At 40.5% G+C, this 17,097-nt stretch overlaps 2 protein-coding genes across 2 annotated transcripts in view; both read right to left on the bottom strand.

Moving 5' to 3' along the window:
- Window positions 1–6,943, bottom strand: part of isoc1 (isochorismatase domain containing 1) — a 16,161-nt gene extending 9,218 nt beyond the window's left edge. The window contains exons 1-4 of the mRNA XM_021601561.2: window positions 6,569–6,943; window positions 4,607–4,726; window positions 2,540–2,743; window positions 648–764 (exon numbers count right to left, since the gene is read on the bottom strand). Of these exons, the coding sequence (XP_021457236.1) occupies window positions 648–764; window positions 2,540–2,743; window positions 4,607–4,726; window positions 6,569–6,832 (705 nt within the window). The 5' untranslated portion in view covers window positions 6,833–6,943. The remainder of the gene's footprint in view (window positions 1–647; window positions 765–2,539; window positions 2,744–4,606; window positions 4,727–6,568) is intronic.
- A 1,597-nt stretch (window positions 6,944–8,540) lies between these two features.
- Window positions 8,541–17,097, bottom strand: part of slc27a6 (solute carrier family 27 member 6) — a 39,099-nt gene continuing 30,542 nt past the window's right edge. The window contains exons 7-10 of the mRNA XM_021601559.2: window positions 16,065–16,263; window positions 15,470–15,567; window positions 14,707–14,837; window positions 8,541–11,792 (exon numbers count right to left, since the gene is read on the bottom strand). Of these exons, the coding sequence (XP_021457234.2) occupies window positions 11,616–11,792; window positions 14,707–14,837; window positions 15,470–15,567; window positions 16,065–16,263 (605 nt within the window). The 3' untranslated portion in view covers window positions 8,541–11,615. The remainder of the gene's footprint in view (window positions 11,793–14,706; window positions 14,838–15,469; window positions 15,568–16,064; window positions 16,264–17,097) is intronic.

Genomic DNA, 17,097 nt, shown 5'->3' with positions numbered 1-17,097 from the left:
GCATATATGTATTTGATGCAAATAGAGTCAAATAGCTTATTCACTCAATATCCCTTAGCTAACCTAGCAGAGCCGTCTTATCGCGATACCAATACCTGCTGCTTTTAACTTTGCAGCATTCTGTGATTCTGTAATTCTGTGATTCTGTGATTCTGTGATTCTGTGATTCTGTAATTCTGTGATTCTGTGATTCTGTGATTCTGTAATTCTGTGATTCTGTGATTCTGTAATTCTGTGATTCTGTGATTCTATAATTCTGTGATTCTGTGATTCTGTGTTCACGAATGGAATCAAGTAATATTACTGATTCATTCTCATTGACAGCCTGCGAGCTACCGGGTCGCCTGCGAGCTACCACGTTGGAGACCCCTGTGATGTTTACATTTTACACTTTCATGATATTATGCAAATATGTATATAAGGCTCCCGAGTGGCACAGCGGTGTAAGACACTGCATCTCAGTGCTAGAGATGTCACTACAGACCCTGGTTCGATCCTGGGCTGTATCACAACCTGTCGTGATCGGCGTTTTAAAAATAAGAATTTGTTCTTAACGGACTTGCCTAGTTAATAAAAATGTAAAAAAAGATAAAAATAAATAAATGAAAATATACATTTAAATAAATACATGAAAATATGATACTTACCTCCAGTGCAAACATTCTGTCCATCATGCTACGGGATGAGGTGGAGTCTGCCACCATGTGCACCTCGAAACCCCTAGCTAGCAGGTCTAGGGCTGTCTGCTGGATGCACACATGGGTCTGAGACAGACAACACAGGAGGTCTGGGTTACATATAGGAAGGAGCTATGTTCAAAGTCCGGATGACAAAATGGCTACTAATAAAGGACATATGTTTGGTTTTTAAGTGCATACGTTGTAATTGTACTGTACTGGGATTTCACCCTCTGTTGTCCAAATCAACTGCACCACTAAACTACACCCCTAGATGGCGGCAGCGTGTAAGACAGTCTCCCCCTATACAATGAGAGTACATTTTGGCAGATTGGATATCAATCAAATCAAATCCAAGTTTATTTGTCACGTGCGCTGAATACAACAGGTGTAGGTAGACCTTATAGTGAAATGCTGAATACAACAGGTCCACCTTACAGTGAAATGCTGAATACAACAGGTGCACCTTACAGTGAAATGCTGAATACAACAGGTGCACCTTACAGTGAAATGCTGAATACAACAGGTGCACCTTACAGTGAAATGCTGAATACAACAGGTCCACCTTACAGTGAAATGCTGAATACAACAGGTGCACCTTATAGTGAAACGCTGAATACAACAGGTCCACCTTACAGTGAAATGCTGAATACAACAGGTGCAACTTACAGTGAAATGCTGAATACAACAGGTGCAACTTACAGTGAAATGCTGAATACAACAGGTCCACCTTACAGTGAAATGCTGAATACAACAGGTGCAACTTACAGTGAAATGCTGAATACAACAGGTGCAACTTACAGTGAAATGCTGAATACAACAGGTGCAACTTACAGTGAAATGCTGAATACAACAGGTGCAACTTACAGTGAAATGCTGACTTACAGGCTCTAACCAATAGTGCAATAAAGGTATTAGGTGAACAATAGGTAAGTAAAGAAATGAAACAACAGTAAAAAGACAGTGAAAAATAACAGAAGCGAGGCTATATACAGTATCTGACTCCCCACCCACTGAGGAGCCAGGCCCAGGTAATCAGAATTAGTTTTTCCCCTGGGCTGGCGTGCTTACACGTGGTCTGTGGTTGTGAGGACAGTTGGAAGTACTGCCAAATTCTCTAAAATGATGTTGGAGGCGGCTTATGGTAGAGAAATCAACATTAAATTATCTGGCAATAGCCCTGGTGGACATTCCTGCAGTCAGCATGCCAATTACACGCTCCCTCAAAACTTGAGGCATCTGTGGCATTGTGTTGTGTGACAAAACTGCACATTTTAGAATGGCCTTTTATTGTCCCCGGCACAAGGTGCACCTGTGTAATGATCATGCTGTTTAATCAGCTTCTTGATATGCCACACCTGTCAGGTGGATGGATTATCTTGGCAAAGGAGAAATGCTCACTAACAGGGATGTAAACACATTTGTGCCAAAAAATTTGAGAGAAATAAGCTTCTTGTGCGTATGGAAAATATTTGGGGATCTTTTACTTCAGCTCTTGAAACATGGGACCAACACTTTACATGTTGCATTTATATTTTTGTTCAGTATATGAAAACTATCAATATATTTCAAATTAACACTATTTAATTTTCTTCTTTAATAAAAAAAGTATTGATCAGATGGAGGTCATTACCACTAAATCATTTAAAAGGGAAATGTCAGGTGTGCAGCCGAATGTTTTATCCCTTTGCGGTGTGCCACAGTTCAACAAAGGTTGGGAACCATTGGTGTAAGCAATATGGTGGGAGCTCCATCTTTCCCTACAGCTATCACACCCTCTCCTATCTCCACAAGTGCAAACGGCGTACAGTCTGGGAGTCGACTTGCAATTCAAGGACAGTGTCCCTCTCTCTGAACCTTACCTCCACCCCGAACAGCACCACGCTGCGGACCCCCGGCAGGTCGGCCAGGGCTGCCTCAGCCTCAGGCAGCACCATGGAGAACTTGGTCTTAGGGAACACCAGCCTGGCTCCAGTAAGGTCCATCTCCTGCACCGTGCTACCCAGGCCTTTGGGGTACTGCTCCGACACAATGACGGGAATCCCCAGGATACGAGCCCCCTGAAGCTACACAGTAGAGGGGATGGAGGGAGAGAGGGGAATATATACTTGTCATATACAGATGTAGAATCTTAATTTGAGCAAGTTTTCAACAGCAGGAAAATAATCCTGCAGCAACAGGAAATGTCAATTATTATTATTATGCCTTTTTCTTTGCAATTCTGCCTAGTCTACTGCTAAATAGCAGCATGATCTATTAATCTGTGCGCAAATGGTGGCCAGCATCCCGGAGTCGCCTCTTCACTGTTGACATTGAGACTGGTGTTTTGCTGGTACTATTTAATGAAGCTGCCAGTTGAGGACTTGTGATGCGTCTGTTTCTCAAACTAGACACTAATGTACTTGTCCTCTTGCTCAGTTCTGCACCGGGGCCTCCCACTCCTCATTCTATTCTGGTTAGGGCCAGTTTGCACTGTTCTGTGAAGGGAGTAGTACACAGCGTTGTACGAGATCTTCAGTTTCTTGACAATTTCTCACATGGAATAGCCTTCATTTCTCACAACAAGAATAGACTGCCGAGTTTCAGCAGAAAGGTCTTTGTTTCTGGACGTTTTGAGCCTGTAATCGAACCCACAAATGCTGATGTTCTAGATACTCAACTAGTCTAAAGAAGGCCAGTTTTATTGCTTCTTTAATCAGAACAACAGTTTTCAGCTGTGCTAACATCATTGCAAAAGGGTTTTCTAACGATCAATTAGCCTTTTAAAATGATAAACTTGGATTACCTGACAAAACATGCCATTGGATCACAGGAGTGATGGTTGCTGATAATGGGCCTCTGTACGCCTATGTAAATATTTCATTTAAAAAAATCTGCCGTTTCCAGCTACAATAGTCATTTACAACATTAACAATGTCTACACTGTATTTCTGATCAATTTGATGTTATATTAATGGACAAAAAAGGTGTTTTCCTTTCAAAAACAAGGACCTTTCTAAGTGACCCCAAATTTTGAATGGTAGTGTACCAGTCAACAGTGTGGACACACCTACTCATTCAAGGGTTTTTATTTATTTTTACTATTTTCTACATTGTAGAATAATAGTGAAGACATCAACACTAGGAAATAACACATATGGAAGTAATCAAAAAAAGTGTTAAAGAAATTTAAATATATTTTATATTCATCAAAGTAGCCACCCGTTGCCTTGACATCTTTGCACACTCTTGGCATTTTAAATTCTGTTATTGCTAACTAACGTCAGACACCTAGCTAGAATTCGTAACATATAGTACGTTTAGCAAATTCGTTAAATATTGTACGTTTTGCGATAGTGTAACATATAATACAAATTGTAATTCATAACATAGCCTATCATATGAAATGGTTGGATGGACATCCACAAATGAATACATACCATACGAAATGTGCTATATCATACTAAATGCATTGCCTCGGGTTTACATACAGAATCATATGAAATGCTCTGAGAACAGGCTGCAGCCACACCACCCATTTTCATGTCCATTTGCCCATTTTTCCATGCCTCTGACGTGCGATAATGATAAATGATGGTCTAACAGCCTACAGTTTTCTTGACATTTATTTTCATTTTTGTGATAGACTCACTATTTATTTTGTCAGGACGCAGTGTGCAAAGCTGTCATCAAGACAAAGTGTGGCTACTTTGAAGAATGTCAAATATAAAATATATTGATTTGTTTAACACTTTTATGGTTACTACATGATTCCATATGTGTTATTTCATAGTTTTGACGTCTTCACTACTTTTCTACAATGTAGAACATAGTAAAAATAAAGAAAAACTGTGGAATGAGTAGGTGTGTCCAAACTTTTGGCTTGTACTGTACATAGATATTGCTTAAATGTAAATTAACAAGGGTGTATGAAAAGGGGGTCAATTTACCAGCCTCTGTCCCACACTGATGATGTCACCGAAGTACTTGATAGCTGGGCGGAATCTTTCCTGCATGTCACAGCAGAAGAAAACCGTGGTGGCAGGGATCAGGTTCCCCAGTACTGTCACCTGAATATAAAACAATAGGTTGATTTATGGTTTTGTCATCATAGTTTTATATTTAGTCTATATGATCAATGACTGAGCTTAGTTGACTGCTTAGTTTTTGAGGAGAAATAAGTATTTATCGTAAATTGACTTCATTTTACTCGGAAGCCCGAGTGGTGCATTGGTTGTTGAAAAGTGCCACTGAGAAAGACTGAATTATGAATTCTGATTAGCATAAATTACTCAAAATCAGTACACCAAATATGGCTGCCATAGAGCGTTGCTTTGAAATGGGTAGAGCGTTGCAGAGCGTTGATATGAAATGGGTAGAGTGTTGCTATGAAATGGTGTAGAGCGTTGCTTCGAAATGGTGTAGAGCGTTGCTTCGGAATGGTGTAGAGCGTTGCTTCGGAATGGTGTAGAGCGTTGCTTTGAAATGGTGTAGAGCGTTGCTTTGAAATGGGGTAGAGCGTTGCTTTGAAATGGGGTAGAGCGTTGCTTTGAAATGGGGTAGAGCGTTGCTTTGAAATGGGGTAGAGCGTTGCTTTGAAATGGGGTAGAGCGTTGCTTTGAAATGGGGTAGAGCGTTGCTTTGAAATGGTGTAGAGCGTTGCTTTGAAATGGTGTAGAGCGTTGCTTTGGAATGGTGTAGAGCGTTGCTTTGAAATGGTGTAGAGCGTTGCTTTGAAATGGGTAGGATTAGGGTTAGGGTTATTGGCTAAATTGGCTTGTCCCATTTGTGATGTCTAGCGTTGTAGTGGCGCAGTGGTTAAGGGCGCTGTACTGCAGCTGCCGTAACCGGCAGCGACCGGGAGGTCCGTGGGGCACGCACAATTAGCCTAGCGTCGTCTGGGTTAGGGAGGGGTTGGCCTGTAGGGATATCCTTGTCTCATCGCGCACCAGCGACTCCTGTGGCGGGCTGGGCGCAGTGCACGCTAACCAAGGTTGCCAGGTGCACGGTGTTTCCTCCGCTTCCGGGTTGGCTGCGCGCCTGTGCGCTGTGTTAAGAAGCAGTGCGGCTTGGTTGGGTTGTGTATCAGAGGACGCAAGACTTTCAACCTTCGTCTCTCCCGTAGCGACGAGACAAGATAGTAGCTACTAAACAATTGGATACCACGAACTTGGGGAGAAAACGGGGTAAAAATAAATAAAAATTGGCAACTTCTGCATGTCATTTTTTAGGCAATATTGTTGGTAGCCCTGCTACTCAAAAGCAAATATTATGCATTTTGTATGATTATTTATCTCAGGCTACTACTGTATTAGTGATACACATATACATAGTGATACAAGTCTACTGTTTGTTTTGGCCAGTTCATACTAAATAGGGTGTATTGGTAAAATAGCCTACTGTAGCCAAATAAAATGATTCATTTCCCGTATACAGTAACTTATGTAGAAAGTTATATTAGTAGACTCCAAGGCTTCGATTTTTACAGTAGAAAAATTACGTTAAATAAATAATTACACCAAGTTGATCATTTCCAAGCATCTCTCGTCACTATCACCTACTGTACAGTACAGTAGACTTTCTAATTATGTAAACTAATTCAATATACATTTAATAAATATGAAATATGGCAACCTAAATTAAATACTGTAATGAATGTTGGATGATAGCTAGTATTTCTCTTTACCATTTTGGAACAAACATGTAGCCTACAAGAAATTGGGCATTTTTGTATGACTGACAAGTAGGCCAAGCTGCAAAGTATTGGGGTGAACCGTTTTCAACTCTGTCTCTATGAAACCAATTCAATTTGTCAAAGTACTGTAAACTAGTAGGTTTCGACTTTTTGTGGCGATAATGTGCATCATTATATACAACATTTGCAATGAAAAAACGAAACGGTAGAATCTTACATCCGTTTCCAAAGGAACAAATCGTAGCTTGCATTTCTCAGATATGAGGAATCCTTTCGGCAAATCAATGTACTGTGCCCACTCGTCCGAATACAATTGAATCATGAATTTACGATGGAGGTCAATCTGGCGTCCGTAGATTGACAAAAACTTTTGAATGAGCACTTCATATCCAGAACCAACAGGCACAGAGGACGGCCGCGAAAACGCCGAAAATGAAAGCAAAACAGGGACATGATTGTTGTGGCTGTGACCGTCCGCCATGATTCCAGGAGCTGTGTCGTGTGAATGCGTACAGACGCGTGGGTCATTCAGAGAGGGCGCCACTGTGCAGAATCTAGAAAAGCGATCGGTAGAACAGATAGGACTGTATTGTAGACCGGAAGAGTAGCCTAGTGTCAGGCCTATACATTCCATTTCTATCTGCGACGTTGTGTTATTATGTTGTCCTCTTGCGCTGAATATGGCTCAAACTTATCAACCTTATACTATTGAGTTATCGAATGTTTTCCTTTAATTTTATTTTCCTTCCTCAAAATTAGAGTTGAATTTGATCTGAATTTGCATGTGACATTATTGTAGGCTCACAATTCATTGTATTTTTAATCCAACTCATTGACGGCTTGATGATTAGTTGATCGGTTAAAGCAGGTGTGCTTGTCCAGGGTTACAACAAACATGTGTACTGTTGGGGTTACTGGAGGACTGGAGTTGGGAAACACTGCCCTACATAATGTGTGCTGTTGGGGTTACTGGAGGACTGGAGTTGGGAAACACTGCCCTACATAATGTGTGCTGTTGGGGTTACTGGAGGACTGGAGTTGGGAAACACTGGTCACTAGGGTAAACATTTACACCTTATGCAGTGTTCTAAAAAACTTCAAATTAAGAAGTGCTGGTCTGTCTTCTATGACCGTTCCGTTCTCTAATCTGTCTTCTATGACCGTTCCGTTCTCTAATCTGTCTTCTATGACCGTTCCGTTCTCTAATCTGTCTTCTATGACCGTTCCGTTCTCTAATCTGTCTTCTATGACCGTTCCGTTCTCTAATCTGTCTTCTATGACCGTTCCGTTCTCTAATCTGTCTTCTATGACCGTTCCGTTCTCTAATCTGTCTTCTATGACCGTTCCGTTCTCTAATCTGTCTATGACCGTTCCGTTCCCTAATCTGTTTTCTATGACCGTTCCGTTCTCTAATCTGTCTTCTATGACCGTTCCGTTCTCTAATCTGTCTTCTATGACCGTTCCGTTCTCTAATCTGTCTTCTATGACCGTTCCGTTCTCTAATCTGTCTTCTATGACCGTTCCGTTCTCTAATCTGTCTTCTATGACCGTTCCGTTCTCTAATCTGTCTTCTATGACCGTTCCGTTCTCTAATCTGTCTTCTATGACCGTTCCGTTCTCTAATCTGTCTTCTATGACCGTTCCGTTCTCTAATCTGTTTTCTATGACCGTTCCGTTCTCTAATCTGTCTTCTATGACCGTTCCGTTCTCTAATCTGTCTTCTATGACCGTTCCGTTCTCTAATCTGTCTTCTATGACCGTTCCATTTTCTAATCTGGGTTGATGAAAGTGTATTGTCTGCATGTTTATCTGCGGTCTGTCTGCCACCTCTAATATTCAACCAATCAGTGAATAGGCTAGCCCATATCAAGACGCTTCGGTACAGATTGTCATACTTCAGACCACTTGGTCATTTTCTATAGGTCTGAGTGCCAGTCTGTTTGTGCGGGTCATGCCAAAACAATGACAACAATGTAATTGGCAAGAGCACATTTGACCAGGCTAAATTTAGCTAACCATGTCTGATTCAATGAAGACTAACAAAACGAAAAAGAGATGAAATAGTTATTGTGGGCCCTCAAATGATGTCATCTGTTTCTAAATAAATGTGCTAACCACAGTTCTACATAAAATAAATAAATAAACACATTACTAATAATCACAGTACAGGTAAAACCACACACTCGTCATTTTTTTAAACTTTTAATAATTCTTCCATATCATATTCACAATGGCGCAGACTATTCCCATAATCAGCTAGGCTAAATATGTGTTCTAAAAAAAAACTGTTCATGAAGGCTTCAATGGATGACAATGGAAAACACAAATACAGTACATATACTGTTGGACCTCAATGGGTTAAAAACCCTACAGCTTGCAAGGTCTTCCCAGCGCACACAGTAAAAGTACCCTGAGAGAATCAACACAACGGGTGGTATAACTAGTTCCACTTGATGCAGCCACAGCGCTTTATTACCTGTTGTAAGAAAGCATCAGTCTTGTTTTAAAAGCCTGTACTACGTCTCTCTATGTATCTGTTGTAAGAAAGCATCAGTCTTGTTTTAAAAGCCTGTACTACGTCTCTCTATGTATCTGTTGTAAGAAAGCATCAGTCTCGTTTTAAAAGCCTGTAATACGTCTCTCTATGTATCATGTTTTCAACTGACTGAAATTTGAGATGATCATTATGAGGTAAGACTTTATCAAAGGGGGAGAGGGGGGAGGGGGGGGGGGGGTGTCATACATGATTATAACATGTTTTACAATGCATTATAAACCACATCGTAATGCATTCAACATAACTGTCAGTGTTAAGTAGTGTTATAGCTTTTACACACACACTGACATTAACAGGACTGTCAGATCACTCTGACTATTTACTGTTGTAGCCCTAAGACCCTAGCTGTTACTGCAAAATGTACAGGCATATTTTCCATTTTGGAAAGATGTGTTTCGGGTAAAAGCAAAGATGACAAATGACACCAGAAATTGAATCTGAATCGAACATTTTTGAATTTGTATAAGGAAATGGAATCCTATTGAATTCGTATAAGGAAATGGAATCCTATTGAATTCGTATAAGGAAATGGAATCCTATTGAATTCGTATAAGGAAATGGAATCCTATTGAATTCGTATAAGGAAATGGAATCCTATTGAATTCGTATAAGGAAATGGAATCCTATTGAATTCGTATAAGGAAATGGAATCCTATTGAATTCGTATAAGGAAATTGAATCCTATTGAATTTGTATAAGGAAATGGAATCTGGTGGCACTAGTATCACTATAAGTGTCTGAAGGAAAAGTTGAAAATGGTGGTCCATATAACTATAAGGGTTGATGTATCTGGCACACAAGCACTGGACACACATTCACCCAAATTAAATACTATCAAATTAAAATGATAAACAACAAATGCTGTTAAAAACACCATTTGACCAAATATTCAACATTTTAAATAAATCAAAGTGAAAAACAATTAAAACGATTAAAACAATCAAAGTGAAATAAATGTGTTTGGCTGTCCCAAACAGGAAAGTAAAACAAGAGGTTTCAGTCAACCTAAAAATCGCTGATTTTCACACTGCGCAAATCAACTTCATTGCAATCATTCATTGTGCTTAAATGATATGAAAATTATATTATAGTCCTAGCTAGATTAATCATAGGGACTTGATCATCTCAATGAATTCGACATTGTAAACTATAGTCTTCTTCACCAAAACATAGTTCAAATAGCTGTACAAATTAACAATACCTATACATAGAAAACTCTTAAACAAAGGGCTGAATTCAGTCAAACCTGCCTTAGCCTCAAACATGCCTTAGTAAGTAGAGATACTGCATAAATGAGGCCAACTACCCAGATGCCTAATTACAAAGCTAGGAGCATCTACTTATAAGAGGTGGCTTGCTTGTTCTTTTACTAGCCTGGTCTCAGACCCGTTGTCTCCTTCTATAGCCTGGTCCCAGATCTGTTGTCTCCTTCTATAGCCTGGTCCCAGATCTGTTGTCTCCTCCTGTAGCCTGGTCCCAGATCTGTTGTCTCCTTCTATAGCATGGTCCCAGATCTGTTGTCTCCTTCTGTAGCCTGATCTCAGAACTGTTTGTGCTCTTGCCAACTCCATTGCAAGTCAAATATGACAAGTATTGGCATGACATTGGCCTCAGGCTAGTATTTTACAGTACCAAAACCACATTGTTATTTTATTGAGGGGATAAGGCATTAACACTGGTTTGACTGAATTGGACCCTTAAAAGAATCACTGACAAACTTCTCAGCTGTCATTTGACAGTAAATATAATCACGTTGCATCACATTCAGACCCCCGGGTTCAAATAGTACTTGTTTTCTTGAGGTGGTCGTACAATGGAACCACTGGAACAGATTGAAAAGTACAAGTAAGGAAATAAAGACTACTTGGACCTGGGTCTGGTTACATCTCAAGAGTAACACAAGATGGTAATGACTAACTGGCAAAACTGTTGAAAACAAGACATAGTGCATGATGCCCTTAATAAACTAGTGCTGTGCCAGTGGACTGTACTATCTCAACACAGTTACTGGACGACACCTAACAAATGTACTTTTGCGAAGCACACCTACTTTGGTTTAAATTATGAGCCTTGACTATATGTATAAAATAAATACAATTTTTAAAAAGAAAAATAATTACTACCATTTGTAGCAAAGCGTATGGACCGTTTCTGATATTAAAAGTTCATTCCTACGTTGGTTAGTGTAGTAGGTCAGAACGAAGAATTTTGGGTGGCCAGAATGTGGTCATCGGTGCCTCAAAACACACGACGCCTCTATTTAGTCTGCCATTCGTCTTTATTTCAACGAGGAACTAGTGACACTTTATGACATCCCATCCGCAAATTAAAAATGGCACAGACGGACAGTGGAAGTGCTGATTGTCGAGGTTCACTGGTCTCAAGTCAATTTAGCCTTCTCAGCTGAACTGTCTTGACAATAGATCTGGAAACCAGAGAGGAAAACGGCTATTTTTTTTAGTAAAAAAAATAATAAAATCAGATGAGGCACAAATTACACCCCCATCAGTATAAGACTGACCCCCCCCTATTCATCATTAACCCACTCTGTTGATCCCGACCACTCATACGAGACAATTTCAGACATTATACACAATTAGGAATAGACCCAATTGACGGTCTCTCGGCCCCTCTTCGAAACGGCACAACTATGCTGCCACCGTCTCAGTGAACCAAATGGGTTGGTGGTTTTAGCTACGGTTAACCACTATAGCTTCCGCTCGCCAGCCAAAATGCTGCCGTACAGCGTGTTCGTGAGGGGAACGTAGCTTTTCTCGGAGAAATCCAGGAAATAGAGTGGGCTGCAGATTGTTGAAGGGTTGAATCCGCTCTCCACTAGATTGAATTTCTGCTGCTTGAAGGTTCCCGTCATTTCCATTGATTCCTACAACATAGAAGTACAAGATGTGATGGTACTCTTTCATTATTCCATATTCTGATCTGTATTCTCTGGTTGTATGATTATTTTTCAATGACCCAAACAGAAGTTAACTTTCACAATCTAAATTGTACAATTACATTTTAATGCTAAAATTATTATTTGACAACTTGGCAAGCAATATTTAAAAACTCTGACATATTCATCTGTTGATAATCAAAATGCAGAATGTCCATATAGATTACACAAACCAAACCGCAGAATAATATTTACATAAAAGCTTAACTATACAACCCGTCAAAACCTTGAATCCTTCGATTACAAAACAATAGAAATGTATTCAGAATTTCAGTTTACTTCCTGAATTTAAATGGAATTGACCCTAACCCTGGTAAGATCTGCATGGAAGTATATTTTCTGAATGATTTAAATATCGACTGGCTATCATCAAGCTGCCCACTCAGGGAAAAAAAAACTTCAAACTGTAACCAGTGCCTGCAACCTGGTTCAGGTTATCAATCAACCTACCAGGGTAGTTACAAACAGCACAGGAATGAAATCATCAACATGTATTGATCACATCTTTACTAATGCTGCAGATATTTGCTTTAAAGCAGTATCCACATCCATAGGATATAGTGATCACAATAGAGTAGCCATATCTAGGAAAACCAAAGTTCCAGAGACTGGGCCTAATATAGTGTTTAAGAGGTCATACAATAAGTTTTGTTGTGATTCATATGTTGATGATGTAAAGAATATTTGCTGGTCTGTGGTGTGTAATGAGGAAGCTGCACTTGACGCATTTATGAAATTGCTTATTCCAATTACTAATAAGCACACACCCATTAATTAAATGACTAAAAACTGTTCAGTACCCTTGGAATGATGAGGAATTGAAAAATGATTTTGTTGAGAGGGATGAGGCAAAAGGTATGGCATATAAGTCTCGCAGCCCAACTGATTGGCAAACGTACTGCAAACTGAGAAATCATGTGACCAAACAAAATGTTAAAAAACTACACTATGAAACAAAGATAAATTACATAAAGAATGATAGAAAAAAAGCTTTGCGGCACCTTAAATGAAATTTTGGGGAAAAAAGCCAACTCGGTTCCTTCAATTATTGAATCAGATGGCTCATTCATCACAAAGCCCACTGATATTGCTAACTACTTGAATTACTTTTTCATTGGCAAGATAAGCAAACTTAGGGATGACATGCCAGCAACAAACGCTGACACTACACATCCAAGTATATCGGACCAAATTACGAAAGACAAGAATTGTACTTTTGAATTCCGTAAAGTCGGTGTGAAAGAGGTGAAAAAAATTATTGTTGTCTAAAAACAAAGACAAGCCACCAGGGTCTGACAATATAGATGAAAATTACTGAGGATAATAGCAGATATGATATTGCCACTCCTATTTGCCACATATTCGATCTAAGCCTACAAGAAAGTGTGTGCCCTCAGGCCTGGAGGGAAGCTAAAGTCATTCCGCTACCCAAGAATAATAAAGCCCCCTTTACTGGCTCAAATAGACAAACAAATTTACAACAGAATTTCAGCACACTTATGGGGAAGGACACAACAAGCACAGCACTTACACAAACGACTGATGATTTGCTGAGAGAAAATTATTGTGGGGACTGTCTTGTTAGACTTCCGTGCAGCCTTTGACATTATTGATCATAGTCTGCTGCTGGAAAAACATATGTGTTATGGCTTTACACCCCCTGCTATAACGTGGATAAAGAGTTACTTGTCTAACAGAACACAGAGGGTGTACTTTAATGGAAGCCTATCAAATATAATCCAGTTAGAATCAGGAATTCCCCAGGGTAGCTGTTTAGGCCCCTTGCTTTTTTAAATTTTTACTAACGACGTGCCACTGACTGAGTTTCTATGTATGCATATGACTCAACACTATACACATCAGCTACTACAGTGACTGAAATGACTACAACACTCAACAAAGAGCCACAGTTAGTTTCAGAGTGGGTGGCAAGGAATAAGTTAGCCCTAAATATTTCTAAAACTAAAAGCATTGTAATTGGAACAAAACACTCACTAAACCCCAACTAAATCTTGTAATAAATAATGTGGAAATTGAGATGATAAACTGCTTGGAGTAACATTAGATTGTAAACTGTCATTTACAAAACATATTGATGCAGTAGTAGCTAAGATGGGGAGAAGTCTGTTTATAATAAAGCGATGCTCTGCCTTCTTAACAACTTTATCAACAATGCAGGTCCTACAGACCCTAGTTTTGTCGCACCTTGACTACTGTTCAGTCGTGTGGTCAGGTGTCACTTCATCACTACTTTTATTTATGAGAGGTATTGACATGTTGAATGCACCGAGCTGTCTGTCTAAAACTACTGGCACACAGCTCAGACACCCATGCATAACCCACAAGACATGCCACAAGAGGTCTCTTCACAGTCCCCAAGCCCAGAACAGACTATGGGAAACGCACAGTACTATATAGATCCATGACTACATGGAACTCTATTCCACATCAAGTAACTGACAGAAGCAGTAAAATTAGATTTAGCTGCTTTGGCAGCAGCTAATGGGGATCCATAATAAATACAATTTAAAAATGGAACGTTCTCTACAATGACATTGACCTGTCAGTGCTGTAGTGTACACATGTGACCAGAAGAGGCCACCACTATAACAAAGTATTTCTTAGCGCTTTTACAATCAATCATTGACATCCCTTACAGATAAGCAAACGATGATCTATTCATTCCTGTCTAATTACTGTCCTACCCTTGGTAAGAGAAGCTTAAGTAAACATTTTAAAAACAGAGTCCACAAATCAAAACACTGGAAAAAGTGAACATTAGAAAATTGCCTCTACTTCATCAGATCATGTCAAGGAAGTCAGTGTGTCAAACGTTCCTTACCTGAAGCCTTATGAAGAGAGGACGAGCATAGCCTGGTAGATCATTGAGGACATGGTCAAAAAGCTTCTTCCCGCTAAACTCACATTCAGGCCTCACGATGATGGCGGCCATTCCAGCTCTTCCCTCATTTCCTGTGAATACAAATGGTGCCCCATTAGTCACTTCGCGTTACTCCAATTTCACCCCCTTTCATTTCGGGTGGCTCATTCAAGATGGACGTGACAAAAGGCCTTTCACTTCAGTTCTAGGCAGGGAGCAACAGTGAGACCCATATGGCACGCTATTCCCTATATAGTGCACTACTTTTGACCAAGGCCTATAAGGTCGTGCACTATATAGGGAATGTGGTGCCATTTGGGACACAGTCCATGACATCTTCCACTGTGTGGCATGGTCTAATTGGAAACATTACATAAATCATTAAATCTCAAAATGGGGACAATTATTCTACAAACACAAGGTCTTTCATGCCACCACAGTGTGATTGACGAAGCAGAAGCATAGCAATGGGATCAGCGGTATTTTACTAAATGGAATCACACACAGACAGACACGTACACCACACATAGACACAAACATGTACACAGACAGAGATAGCGACACACAGACAGACACGTACACCACACAGAGACACAAACATGTACACACACAGACAGACAGGTACACCACACAGAGACACAAACACAGATAGAGACACACAGACAGACACGTACACCACACAGACACAAACATGTACACACACACAGAGACAGGACATCTGTACCTGGAATCTCCACCCCATAGACATTGGCCTCTTGGATAAAGTCTACCAGTCCGAGCACCTCTGTCACTTCTGTTGTTGCCACGTTTTCACCCTTCCATCTGAAATCATAAATAATCAAAAAGGCTGGGAACTTTTGTCTCTAAGAGTGAGTGAAAACAAGTCCCTTAAAATGTGTCCCCTAAATTAACTGAAGTATTTTCAATATTACCTCATTGGTCAGAAAGGAGGCACACCCCCCCACACCCATATATTTGTATGAAGAACTGAGCAGTCATGAGCTGCCATGACATTATGTAAAGCCAGTCATATTATGACATACAGTACTGTAATTCTGACAGAGTAACTTTATCTTTACCATGTTCATTCAACACACGTGTGTCATCAGTTGTCCTGCCTGTCTTAACTCAATGTGAAAGATGACGTCCACCTTCCCAGTGAGCAAAACTGGTTGAAGTTATATACTGTAATTTCAACGACAAAACTGTTTTGAAATTTACATCTCACTTGAACCAAATTTTGCCCACTGGGTCTCGAGGCGAGTAAACTATTACAATAACCCAGATAAAACATGGTCATGTCAATTCAGATTCTCTACCTGAAAGTGTCCCCCACTCGGTCCTTAAAACAGATAAAGTCTTCAGCATCTTCAGCCATGAGGTCTCCAGTGTTGAAGTACACGTCTCCCTTCACGAACACGTTCCTCATCAACTTCTTCTCGGTCAGCTGTTTGCTCCCCGCGTAGCCAAAGAAGGGACTGGAGGCGCCAATCTTGGACAAGAGAAGACCCGTCTCACCTAGGGAGAAGACACACAAAGGGGAAAGTAAAGTTTTCTGAATGTCTGCCATCATTCCCACATGATGTTGTTCCTAACCATGTGACCTGACATTCTGGAGTCGGCAGCGCAGTTCAAGATTAGCCTATAGCACAGCATGAATGCCTATAGCACAGCATGAATGCCTATAGCACAGCATGGATGCCTATAGCACAGCATGGATGCCTATAGCACAGCATGGATGCCTATAGCACAGCATGGATGCCTATAGCACAGCATGGATGCCTATAGCACAGCATGGATGCCTATAGCACAGCATGGATGCCTATAGCACAGCATGGATGCCTATAGCACAGCATGAATGCCTATAGCACAGCATGGATGCCTATAGCACAGCATGAATGCCTATAGCACAGCATGGATGCCTATAGCACAGCATGGATGCCTATAGCACAGCATGGATGCCTATAGCACAGCATGAATGCCTATAGCACAGCATGAATGCCTATAGCACAGCATGGATGCCTATAGCACAGCATGGATGCCTATAGCACAGCATGGATGCCTATAGCACAGCATGGATGCCTATAGCACAGCATGAATGCCTATAGCACAGCATGGATGCCTATAGCACAGCATGGATGCCTATAGCACAGCATGGATGCCTATAGCACAGCATGGATGCCTATAGCACAGCATGGATGCCTATAGCACAGCATGAATGCCTATAGCACAGCATGGATGCCTATAGCACAGCATGGATGCCTATAGCACAGCATGAATGCCTATAGCACAGCATGAATGCCTATAGCACAGCATGAATGCCTATAGCACAGCATGGATGCCTATAGCACA

Source organism: Oncorhynchus mykiss, chromosome 5 (genome assembly GCF_013265735.2).
Source record: "Oncorhynchus mykiss isolate Arlee chromosome 5, USDA_OmykA_1.1, whole genome shotgun sequence".
Lineage (NCBI taxonomy): Eukaryota > Metazoa > Chordata > Actinopteri > Salmoniformes > Salmonidae > Oncorhynchus > Oncorhynchus mykiss.
Note: the sequence above shows the minus strand (reverse complement) of the source record. Positions and strands in the feature narration are given on the sequence as shown.